The 14576-nt window shown below is 37.7% G+C and overlaps 1 protein-coding gene across 7 annotated transcripts in view; it reads left to right on the top strand.

Moving 5' to 3' along the window:
• KLRG1 (killer cell lectin like receptor G1) overlaps window positions 1–11490 on the top strand; it is a 45027-nt gene extending 33537 nt beyond the window's left edge. For all 7 annotated transcript variants that reach the window (XM_072799116.1, XM_072799121.1, XM_072799117.1 and 4 more), the window contains 2 exons: window positions 9966–10066; window positions 10348–11490. In XM_072799116.1, coding sequence (XP_072655217.1) covers window positions 9966–10066; window positions 10348–10459 — 213 coding nt within the window. In that variant the 3' untranslated portion in view covers window positions 10460–11490. The remainder of the gene's footprint in view (window positions 1–9965; window positions 10067–10347) is intronic.
• The last annotated feature ends 3086 nt before the right edge of the window (window positions 11491–14576 follow it).

The raw sequence follows: 14576 nt of genomic DNA, 5'->3' as shown, positions 1-14576 counted from the left end.
AAGAACTGAAAGAAGGGTCATATGACTGGAAGCTAGTAAATGAATAAAATGGTTGGCAAGGTCTAGATCATGGAAAATCTTATAATATACATAGTAGAAACTTTATATTTTGTTCTGTGTGAAAGAGGAAACCATCAGAAAGTATTAATCAGGGGCACAATATGATCTTATTTATCACTAGAAGGGGAGAGCCTCATATATGAAAGCTTAGCACTGGGAGAGAAAATTTAGATGCTTATTCAATGCGGAGCCTTGGGTAAGCCTTTTGACCAAGGTGAACTTTTTTACTCCTCTGTAAAGAAGAGGATGATAAAACTTGTGCATCTTTCAGGGTTTTTTTTTTTTTTTAAAGCTTCAAGTTTGTATTTAAATTCTAATTAGTTAACACATATGGTAAAATTGGTTTCAGGTATAGAATTTAGTGATTCATCACTTACACATAACACCCAGTGCTCATCACAAGTGCCCTCCTTAATACCCATCACCTACTAGCCTATTCCTCACTCATCTATCTCCATCAACCCTCTGTTTTCTATTGTTGAGTCTTTTATGCTTTGTTTCTCTCTCTCTCTTTGCTTCCCCTATGTCCATCCGTTTTGTTTTTTAAATTCCATATATGAGTGAAATCATACGGTATTTGTCTTTCTCTGACTGACTTATTTTGCTTAGCATAATACCCTCTAGTTCCATCCATGTTATTGCAAATGGCAAGATTTCATTCTTTTTGATGGCTGAGTAATATTCCTATTATATATGTGAATATGTATATTCATATAAACATGAGTATCATTTATATATATATAAATATATATATATATAAGCACACACACACCCCACCTCTTCTTTATCCATTCATCAGCTGATGGACATTTGGGTTCTTTCCATAATTTGGCTATTGTTGATAATGCTGGTATAAACATCAGTGTGCATGTGCACACTTTGAATCAGCATTTTTGTAACTTTGGGTAAATACCTGGTAGTGCAATTGCTGGGTCATAGGGTAGTACTATTTTTAACTTTTTGGGGACAATCCATACTGCTTTCAAAGTGGCTACAGTAGTTATTGGTGGGTTTGCATTCCCACCAACAGTCCAAGAGGGTTCCCCGTTTTCCACATTCTCATCATCATTTGTTGTTTACCATGTTGTTAATTTTAGCCATTCTGACTGGTGTGCAGTGGTATCTCATCATGGTTTTGATTTGTATATCCCTGATGATGAGTGATATTGAACATCTGTTCATGTGTCTCTTAGACATCTGGATGTTTTCTTTGGAAAAATGTCTATTCAAGTCTTCTGGCATTTTCTTAACTGGATTATTTGTTTTTTGGGTGTTAAATTTGATAAGTTCTTTATAGATTTTGGATACTAACCCTTTATCAGATATGTCATTTGTGGGGTGCCTGGGTGGCTCAGTCAGTTAGGCAAATGCCTTTAGCTCAGATCATGATCCCAGGTTTCTGGGATGGAGCCCTACATGGGGCCTGCTCAGTGGGGAGCCTGCTTCCTTTCCCTCTCCCACTGCCTGTTGCTCCCCTCTCGTTGTACTTTTTCTCTGTTAAAGAAAGAGAAAGAAAGAAAGAAAGAAAGAAAGAAAGAAAGAAAGAAAGAAAGAAAGAAAGACTAAAAAAAAAAGATACATCATTTTCAAATCTTCTCCCATTGTATAGGTCATCATTCAGTTTTATTGATTGTTTCTTTCACTATGCAGAAGCTTTTTATCCTGATGAAGTCCCAATAGTTCATTTTTGCCTTTGTTTCCCTTGCTTCTGGAGATGTCTCTAGTAAGAAGTTGTGTGGCTGAGATCAAAGAGGTGGCTGCCTGTATTCTTTTCTAGGATTTTGATGGTTTCCTGTCTCACATTTAGGTCTTCCATCCATTTTGAATTTATTTTTGTGTATGAAGTAGGAATGTGGTCCAATTTCATTCTTCTGCATATTGCTGTCCAGTTTTCCCAACACCGTTTGTTGAAGAGACTGTCTTGATTTCTCTTTCTGCTGCTTCATTATTGGTGTATAGAAGTGCAACAGATTTCTACACATTGATTTTATATCTTTGCTGAATTTGTGTATCAATTCTAGTAATTTTTTGGTGGAATCTTTTGGGTTTTCTACAAAGTATCATGTCATCTGTGGGTAGTGAGAGTTTGACTCTTCTTTGCCAATTTGGATGCCTTTTATTTCTTTTTTTGTCTATTTGCTGAGGCTAGGACTTCTAGTACTATGTTAAATAATGATAGTGGGAGTGGACATCCCTGTCTTATTCCTGACTACAGAATAAAAGCTCTCAGTTTTTCCTCATTCAGGATGATATTAGCTGCAGGTCTTTCATATATGGTTTTTATGATATTGAGGTATGTTCCATCTATCCCTACTTTGTTGAGGGTTTTTTTTTTTATCAAGAATAAGAATAGATGTTGTATTTTGTCAAATGCTTTTTCTGCATCCACTGAGAGGATCATATGGTTCTTATCCTTTATTTTATTAATGTGGCATGTCATGTTGATTGATTTGCGAGTATTGAACCACCCCTAAAGCCCAGGAATAAGTCCTACTTGATTGTGGTGAATAATCTTTTAATGTACTATTGGATTCCACTTGGTAGTATCTTGTTGAGAATTTTTGCATCAATATTCATCAGGGATATTGGCCTATAACTCTCCTTTTTAGTTTCAGAATCAAGCTAATGCTGGCCTCATAGAATGAATGTGGAAGTTTTCCTTCCATTTCTATTTTTTGGGGCAGTTTGAGAAGAATAGGTGTTTACTCTTCTTTAGATGTCTGGTAAAATACCTCTGGGAAGCCACCTGGCCCTGACTTTTGTTTGTCAGGAGATTTTTGATTAATGATTCAATTTCTTTGTTGGTTATGGGTTTAACTCAAATTTGCTAGTTCTTCCTGTTTCAGTTTTGGTAGTTTTATGTTTCTAGGAATTTATCCATTTCTTCCAGATTGCTCAGTTTGTTGACATATAATTTTTTTGATATGCTTTTATAATTGTTTGTATTTCTGTGGTGTTGATTGTGATCTCTCCTTTTTGACTTGTGATTTTATTTATTTGGGTTCTTTCTCTCTTCTTTTCGATAAGTCTGAATAGGGGTTTATCAATTTGATTAATTCTTTCAAAGAACCAGCTCTTAGTATTTTTGATCTGTGGTACTGTTTTTGCACCAAAGGCAGGTGCCAAACCATTGAACCATCCAGGCGTCCCTCAATGAGTTTCTTTATGTTTGTTATTAATTGATTTATATATTTGGGTGCTCCCAAGTTGGGGCATAAATATTTACAATTGTTAGATCTTCTTGTTGGATAAACCTCTTACTTATGATATAATGCTCTTTTTTATCTCTTGTTACAGACTTTGGTTTAAAATCTGGTTTGTCTGATATAAGTATGGCTACTTTGGCTTTCTTTTGACATCCATTGGCATGATATATGGTTCTCTATACCCTCACTTTCAATCTGGAGGTGTCATTACACTCGTTTAAAATGAGTCTCTTGTAAGCAATATATAGATAGGTCTTGATTTTTTAATCCATTCTGATACCCTATATCTTTTGATTGGAGCATTTAGTCCACCTCCATTCAGAGTAATTATTGATAGATAAGAATTTAGTGCCATATTATTACCTGTAAAGTTGCTATTTCTGGAGATTTTCTCTGTTCCTGTCTAGTCTTTGTTGCTTTTGGTCTTTCTTTCCCACTTAAAGGGCCCCCTTTAATATTTCTTGCAGGGCTGGTTTAGTAGTCATGAACTCTTTGACTTTTTGTCTGGGAAGATCTTTATCTATTCTTCTAATGATAGCTTCATCAGGTAAAGTATTCTTGGCTGCATATTTTTCCCATTCAGCATGTTGAATACATCATGCCACTCTCTTGTGGCCTGCCAGGTTTTTGTGGAGAGAGCTACTGCTAACCTGATTTATCTTCCTTTATAGGTTAGGGATTTCTTTACCCTTACTACTTTCAGGATTCTTTCCTTATCTCTATATACTGCAAATTGTACTATGACATATCTTGGTGTTGGTCAGCTTTTGTTGAATTTGGTGAGAGTTTCAGTTTCCTGTGCTTCCTGGACTTGAATGACTGTCTCCTTCCCCAGATTAGGGAAGTTTTCAACTATAATTTGTTTAGATAAACTTTCTGCCCCCCCTTCCCTCTCTTCTTATTCTGGGACTCCTATGATATGAATTTTATTATCCTTTATGGAGTCGCTGAGTTTCGTGAGTCTACATTTGTGATCCAATACTTTTTTCCCCTCTTATTTTCCGCTTCATTATTTTCCATAATTATGTCTCTGTATCACTGATTCATTCCTCTGCTTTGTCCATCCTTGTCATTGCATATAGTCAATTTTGCATCTCAGCTATAGCATTTTTTATTTTGGCCTGACAAGTTTTTAGTTCTTTTATCTCTGCAGAAAGGGATTCTCTGGTGTCGTCTATGCTTTTCTCAAGCCCAGCTAGTATCATCATGATTGTTGTTTTAAATTCTAGTTCAGGCGTGTTTGCATTTGTTTTGATTAGTTCCCTGGTTATCACTTCTTGTTCTTTCTTTCTGAGTGAATTCCTCTGTCTTGTCATTTTGTGTAGGTCGCTGTTTTTGTGTATGTTAGGAAAGCCTGTTATGTTTCATGCTCCTGAAAGTAATGGCTATATTAAGAAGAGGTCCTATACTGTCTAGGGCCTGGTGCTTTTTTTTTTTTTAAGATTTATTTATTTATTCATGAGAGACACATAGAGAGAGAGGCAGAGACATAGGCAGAGGGAGAAGCAGGCTCCTCGCAGGGAGCCTGATGTGGGACTTGATCCAGGATCCCGGGATCATGCCCTGAGCCAAAGGCAGATGCTCAACCACTGAGGCATCCCAGGCCTGGTGCTTTGGAAATGTTTCAGCGTGTGCACTGTGCTGTTGTGTTTTGGCTGCTCCTTCCTTCAAGTCAGTCCTCTGCTGAGTTTCTCCTTGCCTGCAGTAGGGAGTGTTTGGACCTTGTCCACAGTGCGGCAAGTTTTAAATTTTTAACTAGGTGTGTTTTGGTCTGCTTTTAAAGGGGCTAGATCTTATTTCCCCTAGAGCTGAAGCTTTGCAGCACTTCTATGGTCAATAGACTTGGTGTGTGAGGGGTTTGTGCTGGTCTTCTGGGGGAAGAGCCTGCTGTGCTGGTTGTCAGGCTGACTTACCCTAGTAAAGATGCACCTATAGGGTGCAGGGAGGCAGAGCCTGCCACTGTTCAGGAAGCCCTCACAGAGCAAACAGTCTCTCCTCTTGTATTACTGGTTTCCGTCAGATATCTGCCTTCACCCTGTCTGTGGCCAACCCGTCTGCCCACCCCATGGCATGGTACTTCTGTGTTTTATCCCAGGTTTATGGCTGGGTTTCAAAACTCCAAATTTTAGGAGCCCCAGCAGCACAGATCACATGGTGCTGATCCTCTGGGGGAAGGTCTTGCCACACTGCAGTTGGTGCCCTTTAGTCCCAGAAAAGTAGTCACATGATTGCACAGTGGCTTGGAGTTTATGGTAAAGCTCAGCAAAAGCCAGCATCAAGATTTGCTGCCCTCAGCAGGTGTCTCTGTTCCTGTGCTAATGAACAGAGCAGCACACTGGTGCCCACCAGCTCTTTTGTCCCCTGAGAGGCTGAGCCTCCTTTCCCAAATGCACTCCAAGAAGAGGAACTGTCTCTTCCGATGCAACCAAGGGGATCCTCAAACCATGCTGTCTGGTCCCAGGTCTTTGCTTTCCTTCCCCCATAGAAGCACTGTTATGGCCGAAAGGCTCCACTGGTGGCTAATGGACTTCTGAAGCTTCAGACTTTGGGCTTCCCTGATTGTAAAAACTTAAGATGGTCAGCGGCTCTAGTTTTCCCAGTCAGTGGTTTAGGGGAAGTGTTTCTCTTGTGCAATTCCCTGTGTACTACTTTCTCTTTCTCACTTTCTTGTCTCTTTCTCTCTCTCCAAGATCAAGGCTCCATCTCCTCTGAAGCACCTGCATTTCTTTTCTCCCCAGAATCATGTCTCTGTGCTTCCTACATCCCCTGGTGTGGTTTCTTTTCTTCCTCTAGTTCTGCAGTTTGTTCTCTTAGCATTCAGATCAATTTCTTGGGTATTTAGAATGATTTGATATTTATCTAGCTGTGTTTGTGGCACGAGGCAAATCTAGGGTCCCCTTCTGCTCCACCATGTTAATTAGGGTTTTATTTTATAACTGGAAAAAAAAGCCTTGAGAATATCTGAACTAAGTCCTCTTAAGAAAATTAAGGCTAAGCCAGATTAAGCAATTTTTTAATCCTCAGATAGTGGTGAAGAGTTAGTGATAGATGGCAGTATATTGTTTTTGTTTTGTTTTCCTAAATGCCATACTTTTCAGATGAAGTTAGGAATGGATACAAAGGTATTTTGAAAACCTTAATGTAAAACAAATATAAGACATAATTGTTTTCAGGATACCCTATCTTGAGAGAACAAAGCTATAACAGGAGATAGATTATTTGGGAAGGAAGTATTGATACGCAAGTTTTACAGATTTTTCAAATGTTTCATTTAGAAGCCACTGCAACCATGTTTCTTCCATGGAAACTAAGATTGAAATTCAATGAAGAGAAAATAGAAGTAATTCTAAAATGGGAAGTAGCATGAAAGACTTGTTCTTTCTGTTATGGACTACATGTTCGTGCTTTCCAAAATTCATATATTGAAATCCTGATCCTCAACGTGGTGGCATATGAAGATGTGGTCCTTGGGAAATTAGATCATGAGGGTGGGTCCCTCATGATGGGATTAATACCCTTATAAGAGGAAACATGAGAGCGCTTGTCTCTCTTCTCTCTGCCATGTGAGGATACAATGAGAAGATGGTCATCTGCAAATCAGGAAGTAAGCTCTCACCAGATACCAGATCTGTCAGAAACTTGATCTTGAATGTCCCAGCCTTCAGAATTCTGGGAATTAAGTGCCCATAGTTTAAGTCACCCAGTCTATGGTAATTTGTTATAGCAGCCAGAACTAAGACATCCTCTTTTAATGTCTTTCCTGGGAATGCAAAGAAGCTTTATGCTTCTCTTTACTTTAGGAGAAATTCTTTATTCATACCAATGATAGTCTCCTTTTCATACCAATGATAGTCTCCAAGTAAGTAAAGGAAACTAGTCCAGACATAGTTAAGAGAAAAGTCCTTGAATTCTTATCCTTTGGTAACCATCTTCCAATAAAAACAATGTAAAAACTAATATCTTAGTGGTTGCTGGATAAAAAAAAGAGTATTTTCTTCAAAAAGTATTCAACTAAAAAAAATAATAATTAGAAAAAAATAAAAGCACAATAGGATGTTATGAACAACAACAACAAAAAGTATTCAACTAATTAAGCCATTATTAGAAATTATTGATATGTTTAAATGAACAAAAATGTATAATGTTAGAGGAAAATTAGGAAGTTTAAAAACATTTTTTCCTGAAACTTGAAGAAAGCAGTAATTTTCTTTGATTTTTCAAAAACCTCTAGAGGAGGTTTTTCAGATGGCCTGAGGAGTTCCAAGAGTACTCTGCCATGTTGGGTCTTCCTCGCCCAGCCTCGGTTTTAGGATATCTAACTTTGGATATAATGAGAGACAAATGTGATGTTTTAGCTTTAGTAGATATCCTTATTCATATGTCAGCCTGATCTGTGGCAACACTGGGACCCCAAGAAAGTAAATAATATTGGAATCTAATGTTCTAATATAAGTGTAAGCTGTCTTCTTGGTGTGTTTCATCAAAGAGAATGTAGTCTCTTAGCTGAATGTGTATGTTTCTTGACATTTTCTAGGAGTCTCATGATTTTTTCAGAGCTAGAGAAGCACAGTTTATTTTATTTTATTTTAAAAAATTTTTTATTTTTTAAGTAATTTGTACACCCAATGAGGGACTCAAATTTATAATCCTGAGATGAAGAGTTGCATGCTTTACAGACTGAGCCAGCCAGATGCTCTGAGAAAGCATAGTTTAAAGAGAAGTAGGTTGCAGAGAGATGGACTAAGTAGAGACAAGGCCTTGGGTACTAGGGGAAGACGTTGGGTTCTAGTCCAAGTCTTACCACTAAATTACTGTGGATTAACATATATCACTGCTATTTTTTGAGTTTCCGTTCCTCCAAACAATAATTTTAGAGAGTGAGAAGAGAGATCAAAACAAGTTCACCGAATTTGAGAATACAATGCTCTCATGATGGCCACTGCCAAATGAAATGCCTGGTTATCTCAAAGCATTAATCTAGGGAGGAGGCTTGAGACAAATGGTCAGGAAGTATATGATCACAGAAACAAATTATGGCCTTTTTCAAATTATGGCCTTGATCTATCATGTCAAACTCTAACTCAGAGAAAACCAAACCAACCAGGCAACCAAACAAAACAATTAACATACAGGATTCCTGGGAACAACATAGGAAGAACGGGGATATAATTTAGATGCTTTCTTATTTTCCTTTTTTCTTTCCATAAGGGATTTACAGTGACATCCAGGGTTAAGAATAAGAAGTATTGAGAAGATGCCAGGCATTAATTATCTCATTAATTATACATACAGTATTTGCTGGACACACAGAGACATCAGTTATTAAATGTTCACAAATGCTACTGTACATGTGCATACTTACCTACCACTTGTAACCCAAGGGTTTTGGTATCTGTTAAGACACATATGGATACCTCTAAACATTCATTTGTACTCTGAAACATATACAAATAGTGAGCTTCTTATTTTATATGTAAGTATTTTCCATCAATATGTTGATCTTCAGACTTACAGTTTTATCCTTCTTACTCATGAACAAACACATTACTTGTTAACATTAACATCACATTGAAAATTCAGCATCACAAGAAAAGTCTCTGCTATGAAAGCAATTTTCAAAGCTGAGGTGATGTTTATTGTAAACACCAAATCCTACCACAGAATTAATCTTCTGGGATTTATCCTTTATTTTATTCCAGTTACTGAGGCAATTGCCTTAGAGTATAAACTCCTTCATTTCAATGTCAGACTCTATAGAGCAAAGAATCTGTTATCTCTCTTCTAGTGGTAGCATAGAACATAGAGGTGCAGACAGCTTAACTTTATTTTATGCTTGCTTCCCTAAGAACTGTTTTTGTTTTTCTTGTCATATTCAAGATTGATGAGAATGTGGAAAATGGGAGTGTAGTACTGGGAAAAAAACAAGAATATTGCTACAGACTTAATAATAACTTATGTATTAAATGATAATGAGAAAGATGACTGCTTCTATAGTGGTATTTAGCTTTTTTTCTGTAAAAGTTATTTGAATATTTACTAAGTACTTCATCTAATCAAGGAGGAACTTACAACGGAAAGCAGAGATGTAATATTTATCTATCTTTCACATTATAAAAATGCAATTATAGATAGAAAGTTCAATTCTAGGAAATATTCCACTCTGCAATGCATCTCTAGAATTAGAGTTTAAAAGAGAGATTAAGTTATTTGGACTAGGAGGTGGTTTTAATCAGCTTAAACTGCTAACCAAAGTATCACTAGGTGGCTTATACCACAGACATTTATGTCTGACAGTTCTGGAAGCTGGGAAGTCCAAGATCAAGGTGTTGACGGGTTCAGTTGCTGGTGAGAACCTTCTTTGTGGCTTGCAGACAGCTACCCTCTGGTTGTATTCCCTCCTGAAGAGGGAGGTTGAACTGGGGTCTCTTCTCACAAGGGCAGTAATCCCATCATTAATGAGGGGTTCATGACCTCATCTAAACCTAGTTACCTTCCAAAGGCCCCACCCCAGTTACCATCATGTTAGAGGTTAGAGCTTCAACATATGAATTGTGGGGAGAAATGAACATTCAGTCCATAATAATGGTAATGAGAGGGAGTGTAAGGAATAATTATTTGATCATGACACTGAATCTCTTCTTTGGTTTTCTACATTCTCTTAACCTTTTTTTTTTTTATCATCTTCAATCTCTCCATTAGAGCCTGCTTAAAAATTTCCTCAGAAAGGACTACTACTGGATTGGTCTCAGGAACAGTTCTGGTTGGAGGTGGGAAGATGGATCAGCCTTAAACCACTCAAGGTAAGGGGATTCAAAACAAGGGGGGAAGAAAGAGAGAAGGGGAAGAGAAATGATATGACTGGGGAAATAGATCAAGGATAAGAGATGGAGAGGAGAGGAAAAGGTAAGAAAATGAACTAGGGAACATGGGAGGAAATGAATGACGGATGAGAGCCAAAAAAAAAAAAAAATGACATTTTAAAGAGAGGCTCATGAACAGGCTCTGTTTTTATGCCTTCATGCCTTGCAGCTCCTTTATTCTCATGTTCCCTTAAGTGATTGACTTTTCTGATTTCTTACAGTATTCTCTCAAACAGCTTGATACAGAAGTGTGGTACCTTCAGCGAAGCTGGTCTCCGAGCCTCTAGCTGTGAAGTTCTTTTGCCGTGGGTCTGCAAGAGGGTCAGACGTTGATGGGTTGGATCTGTCATAAGGCTCCGTAGAAAGAGGGAGCAGGCCTCTGAGTGATGGCAGAGCCATGAGTGTGTATTTTGTGAATGCTGAACCTTCTAGGACATGGCATTTGATGTAAGATTAGCGCAATGTCCCTAGGATTGATGGTGTATTGCTGGACTCCCTTTGAGTGTTTGGATATTATGTTAACAGTTTAAAGATCAGATCTAGGGACATTTGTGAAATAAAACTTTTTTTTTAGTACTTTTCACTCTAGTGACTGATGCTGCCTCCTTCACCCCATTCCCACTATCTCTGTCAAAAATGTACCTTTCCTCTATGTTATGATCTGATCTGATATAATCCATACAGATATATATACTATTGCTAATGTGTTACAGGGCTTTGATGTGTGCTAGTGGGTTCGCATGTTACTTATTCTTGATAATATATTTTTATCCTAATGGCGGCACTTCACAGATAAAGCTGTATCCTGAAGGATAATGCTGATTGTGAGAATATGAATTGTAAAAGGGGATGAGAACAGGGTGGTGCTTTCTGCTTCTTAACCCTTCACCACCTAAAGACCTGGCCTTGGCTGAATTTAATTTTTCTGGGTGTGCATAGACATGATGGAATAAATTCATATATGACCATATTGTTTCTATGTTGTGAACGTGTGATTTGCTTGTTAATTTCACAATGGTGGTCAATCTGAGGAAAGTTTACTGAAGCCATTTATGTGCTTGATTCTGCAATTATTTTAGGCACAAATGCCTCAAAAATGAGAAGAACTTTATTATTTCTGTTAAGTGGAGTTTGGACATAGATAAGTAGGGAGTACTGTTTAAAAGATACAGGAGGCAGCACTGAGGGGGACCATCATTCTGTTGATGACACTGGATTATAACGTCTCATCTTTTTCTAACAGTTGGTTTTTTTTTTTTAGGAACATGGACTATATCTTATCCACCATTGTATCCCACACACCTAAAGTAGTGCTTGTATTAGTGAAGACTAAATGAATGTATGAATAAAAAATTTAAACCATTCTTATTCTGTTTTTTTTTTTTTTCTTTCTGTTAGCCTGTGAGTTAACTAGAGGAATTAAGGGCAAGAAATACAATATTTTCTGATCCTTCCTAACCCCACCCATGTGTGCATTCAATAGCTACCTCTAAAAAGGCAAAGAACCAGTTTCATCTAGATGTGATGTTCTCAGAAGGAAGTGGTGGAAACAAACTCAACAAACTCCAATCTCGTCATGATTTCTTACCTTTGGCTCTGGGACTTCAGGGTGTATCTTGATCATAAATGTGATGGTAGTGATTCCCACGTGGTTAAGGATGTAATGATAATGATTCCACTTGGGCCATGGCTTGGCTGCTACAGCATGCACAATCTCATTTACCTATTCAAAGAGAAACAGAGGAGGATGCTACACTCCTGAACTCTCCCCTGAGCAAGTAGCTTGTGGGCAGCTCTTTTCTGTGGCCCAATGCAGGACTCCATCCCCAGACCAGGATCACTTCCTGAGCCAAAGGCAGATGTTCAATCGCTGAGCTACCCAGGCATCCCCAGTTCAGTCTTTTTGCAAGGACTTCTCACCACCTATCATAATTGGGTCTAGTTCTTCACTCTTCTTTCTCCCTTTAGGATGTTACAGTAGAAATAACTTATCTCCTACTTATTTATGTATTCCCTGGACTAACTCATTAGGGGCCAGGATCAGTTATTTATTTATTTATTAAAAAGATTTATTTATTTATTTATGAGAGACACACACAGAGAGAGGCAGAGACACAGGCAGAGGGAGAAACAAGCCCCATTCAGGAAGCCCCATGTGGGGCTTGATCCCGGGTCTCCAGATCACACCCTGGGCCAAAGGTGGCACTAAACCGCTGAGCCACCCGGGCTGCCCCAGGATCAGTTATTAACTCAGCTTTTCTACCTTGCCTAGTGAAATAATGTTTATTTATTTTTGTGTATGGTGGAAGAAAGCGGTCCACTTTAATTCTTTTGCATTCAGCTGACCAGTTTTCCTATGCCATTAAAAAACAATTCAGATATTTTATTCAAAGGTTTTCAAAAGAGAGAAAACCGAAAAAACTAACAATCTGATCAAATGTACAACTCATAAATGTCTGTTGGCATTTAGCAACAAGTCTTAGGAAAGAAAACTACAGTTTTCTTTAATCAGGCAAATAAGTTACCACTACCAAGTTTGTAGCACTAGTAAAACAAATAAAAAACGAACTCTCTTGATCATATAGATATCTCTATGAAAATCTTTCTTTTCAGTCTGTAAAAAAGGTCCTTCTTCATGAATGAACTTATAAAATAATTTAATGGCTGTCTACTATGTGATGTATAACTAATTTGTTTTTTAAATGCACAGAGGTTGTGTTTCACAAATCTTACCCAGACAAATATGGCACTTAGTCAGACCTATCTAGCAGCAGGTTGCCCCTCCCCTCTAACTGAGCTACTAGATTTCTATCATAATGCAGAAATCTCAAATAATAAGATACCCAGGTTTATAAATGTACGAGGTACAAGGAGGGTGCTGCGTTCAGTCTGTACTTTCACAAAGCAGTAATATTCCAAGGCGCTTAGAACCAATAATAGCACAACTTTTAAAAAAGGAAACAAAAACAAAAACAAAACACAGTTCTCTTATGACAATGTAATTTTCACTAGACTCAACATTTCTAAGAGCAGCAAGGAATTTTCAAATTATGAAATGTCACTGACATCTATACTCAAATACAATCAGAAAATTTAAGAACCAAGAAGTACTGGAAAGAAGTAACCGCTTAGCCCTAGCTCCTGTGCCATTTGTTGAAGGGACTTTTCCCCTGGAAAAGGCATATTCTTGCCTCTCTGTTAAAGATCCACTAACCATATAACTGTGGGTTTATTTCTGGGTTTTCTCTTCCGTTTCCATTGATTTATGTGTCTGTTCTGTGCCAGTACTATCTTGTTTGGATTACTACAGCTCTGTAGTGTATCTTGCAGTCTTGAATTGTGATACCTCCGGTTTTGTTTTTCTCTTTCGAGATTGCTTTGGCTATTTGGGGTCTTTTGTGGTTCCATACAAATTTTAGGGTTGTCTGTTCTGGTTCTTTGAATAATTCATTGGTGTTTTGACTGGGATTGCATTAAATTTATATATTGCTTTGGGTCATGTAAACATTTTAACAATATTCTTTTTTTAAAAGATATTTTATTATTTTTAAGTAATCTCTAAACCCAATGTGGGGCTTAAACTTACAACTCCTGAGATCAGGAGTCATATGCTTTACTGACTGAGCCAGCCAGACACCCCTAATATTTATTCTTCTAATCTGTGAGCATGGAATATCTTTCCATTTGTTTGTGTTGCCTTCAATTTCTTTTATATGTGTTTTATGGTTTAGAATACAGTGATTAGAGTTAAACTCCTCAGTTCATGGGTCATCATCTTCATCAGTCATATATGCCTCTCTCACAGTCCATTCACCTTTCCCTTGGCCCTACATCCCCGCTTTCATTTATCTTTTTTCCACAGGAACATACTTTGATGTTTGATATTTTTTTTAAAGATTTTATTTTATTCATGAGAGACACACAGAGAGAGGCAGAGACATAGGCAAAGGGAGAAGCATGCTCCGTGCGGGGAGCCTGATGTGGGACTCGATCTCTGGATCCCAGGATCATGAACCTGAGCCAAAGGCAGACACTCAACACTGAGCCACCCAGGCATCCCTTGTTTGTGTCCTTATAAAATATGTAGTGTTCTTCTTTGTTTCATATTTAATAAAATTTTTCTATATTTTTCATTGTTTTACTTTTTCCATGAACATGTTTTTTGAGTTCTATTCATGTTGTATTATGTACATGTAATTCATCCTTTTAGCTGCTGCATAATCTCCATTTTATGTGTCCATTCTCTTAATGATGAACACCTAGTTTGGCTTTGTTTCCCCACTATCACAAACAGTGAGGGGTTGGATATTCTCTTCTGTATCCCTACTCCAAAGTCTTCCTCATCTTAGGGAATGACTCTATCTCCACTTAGTTGTTCAGATTCCAACCTGAAGCGCTTCTTGATTTATTTTTTTTTTCCACATCAGCAATTTTTATTATTGCCACCAGA

This window comes from Canis lupus, chromosome 25, assembly GCF_048164855.1.
Source record: "Canis lupus baileyi chromosome 25, mCanLup2.hap1, whole genome shotgun sequence".
In the NCBI taxonomy this organism is placed as follows: Eukaryota; Metazoa; Chordata; class Mammalia; order Carnivora; family Canidae; genus Canis; species Canis lupus.
This window is presented reverse-complemented; position numbering and strand designations above follow the sequence as displayed.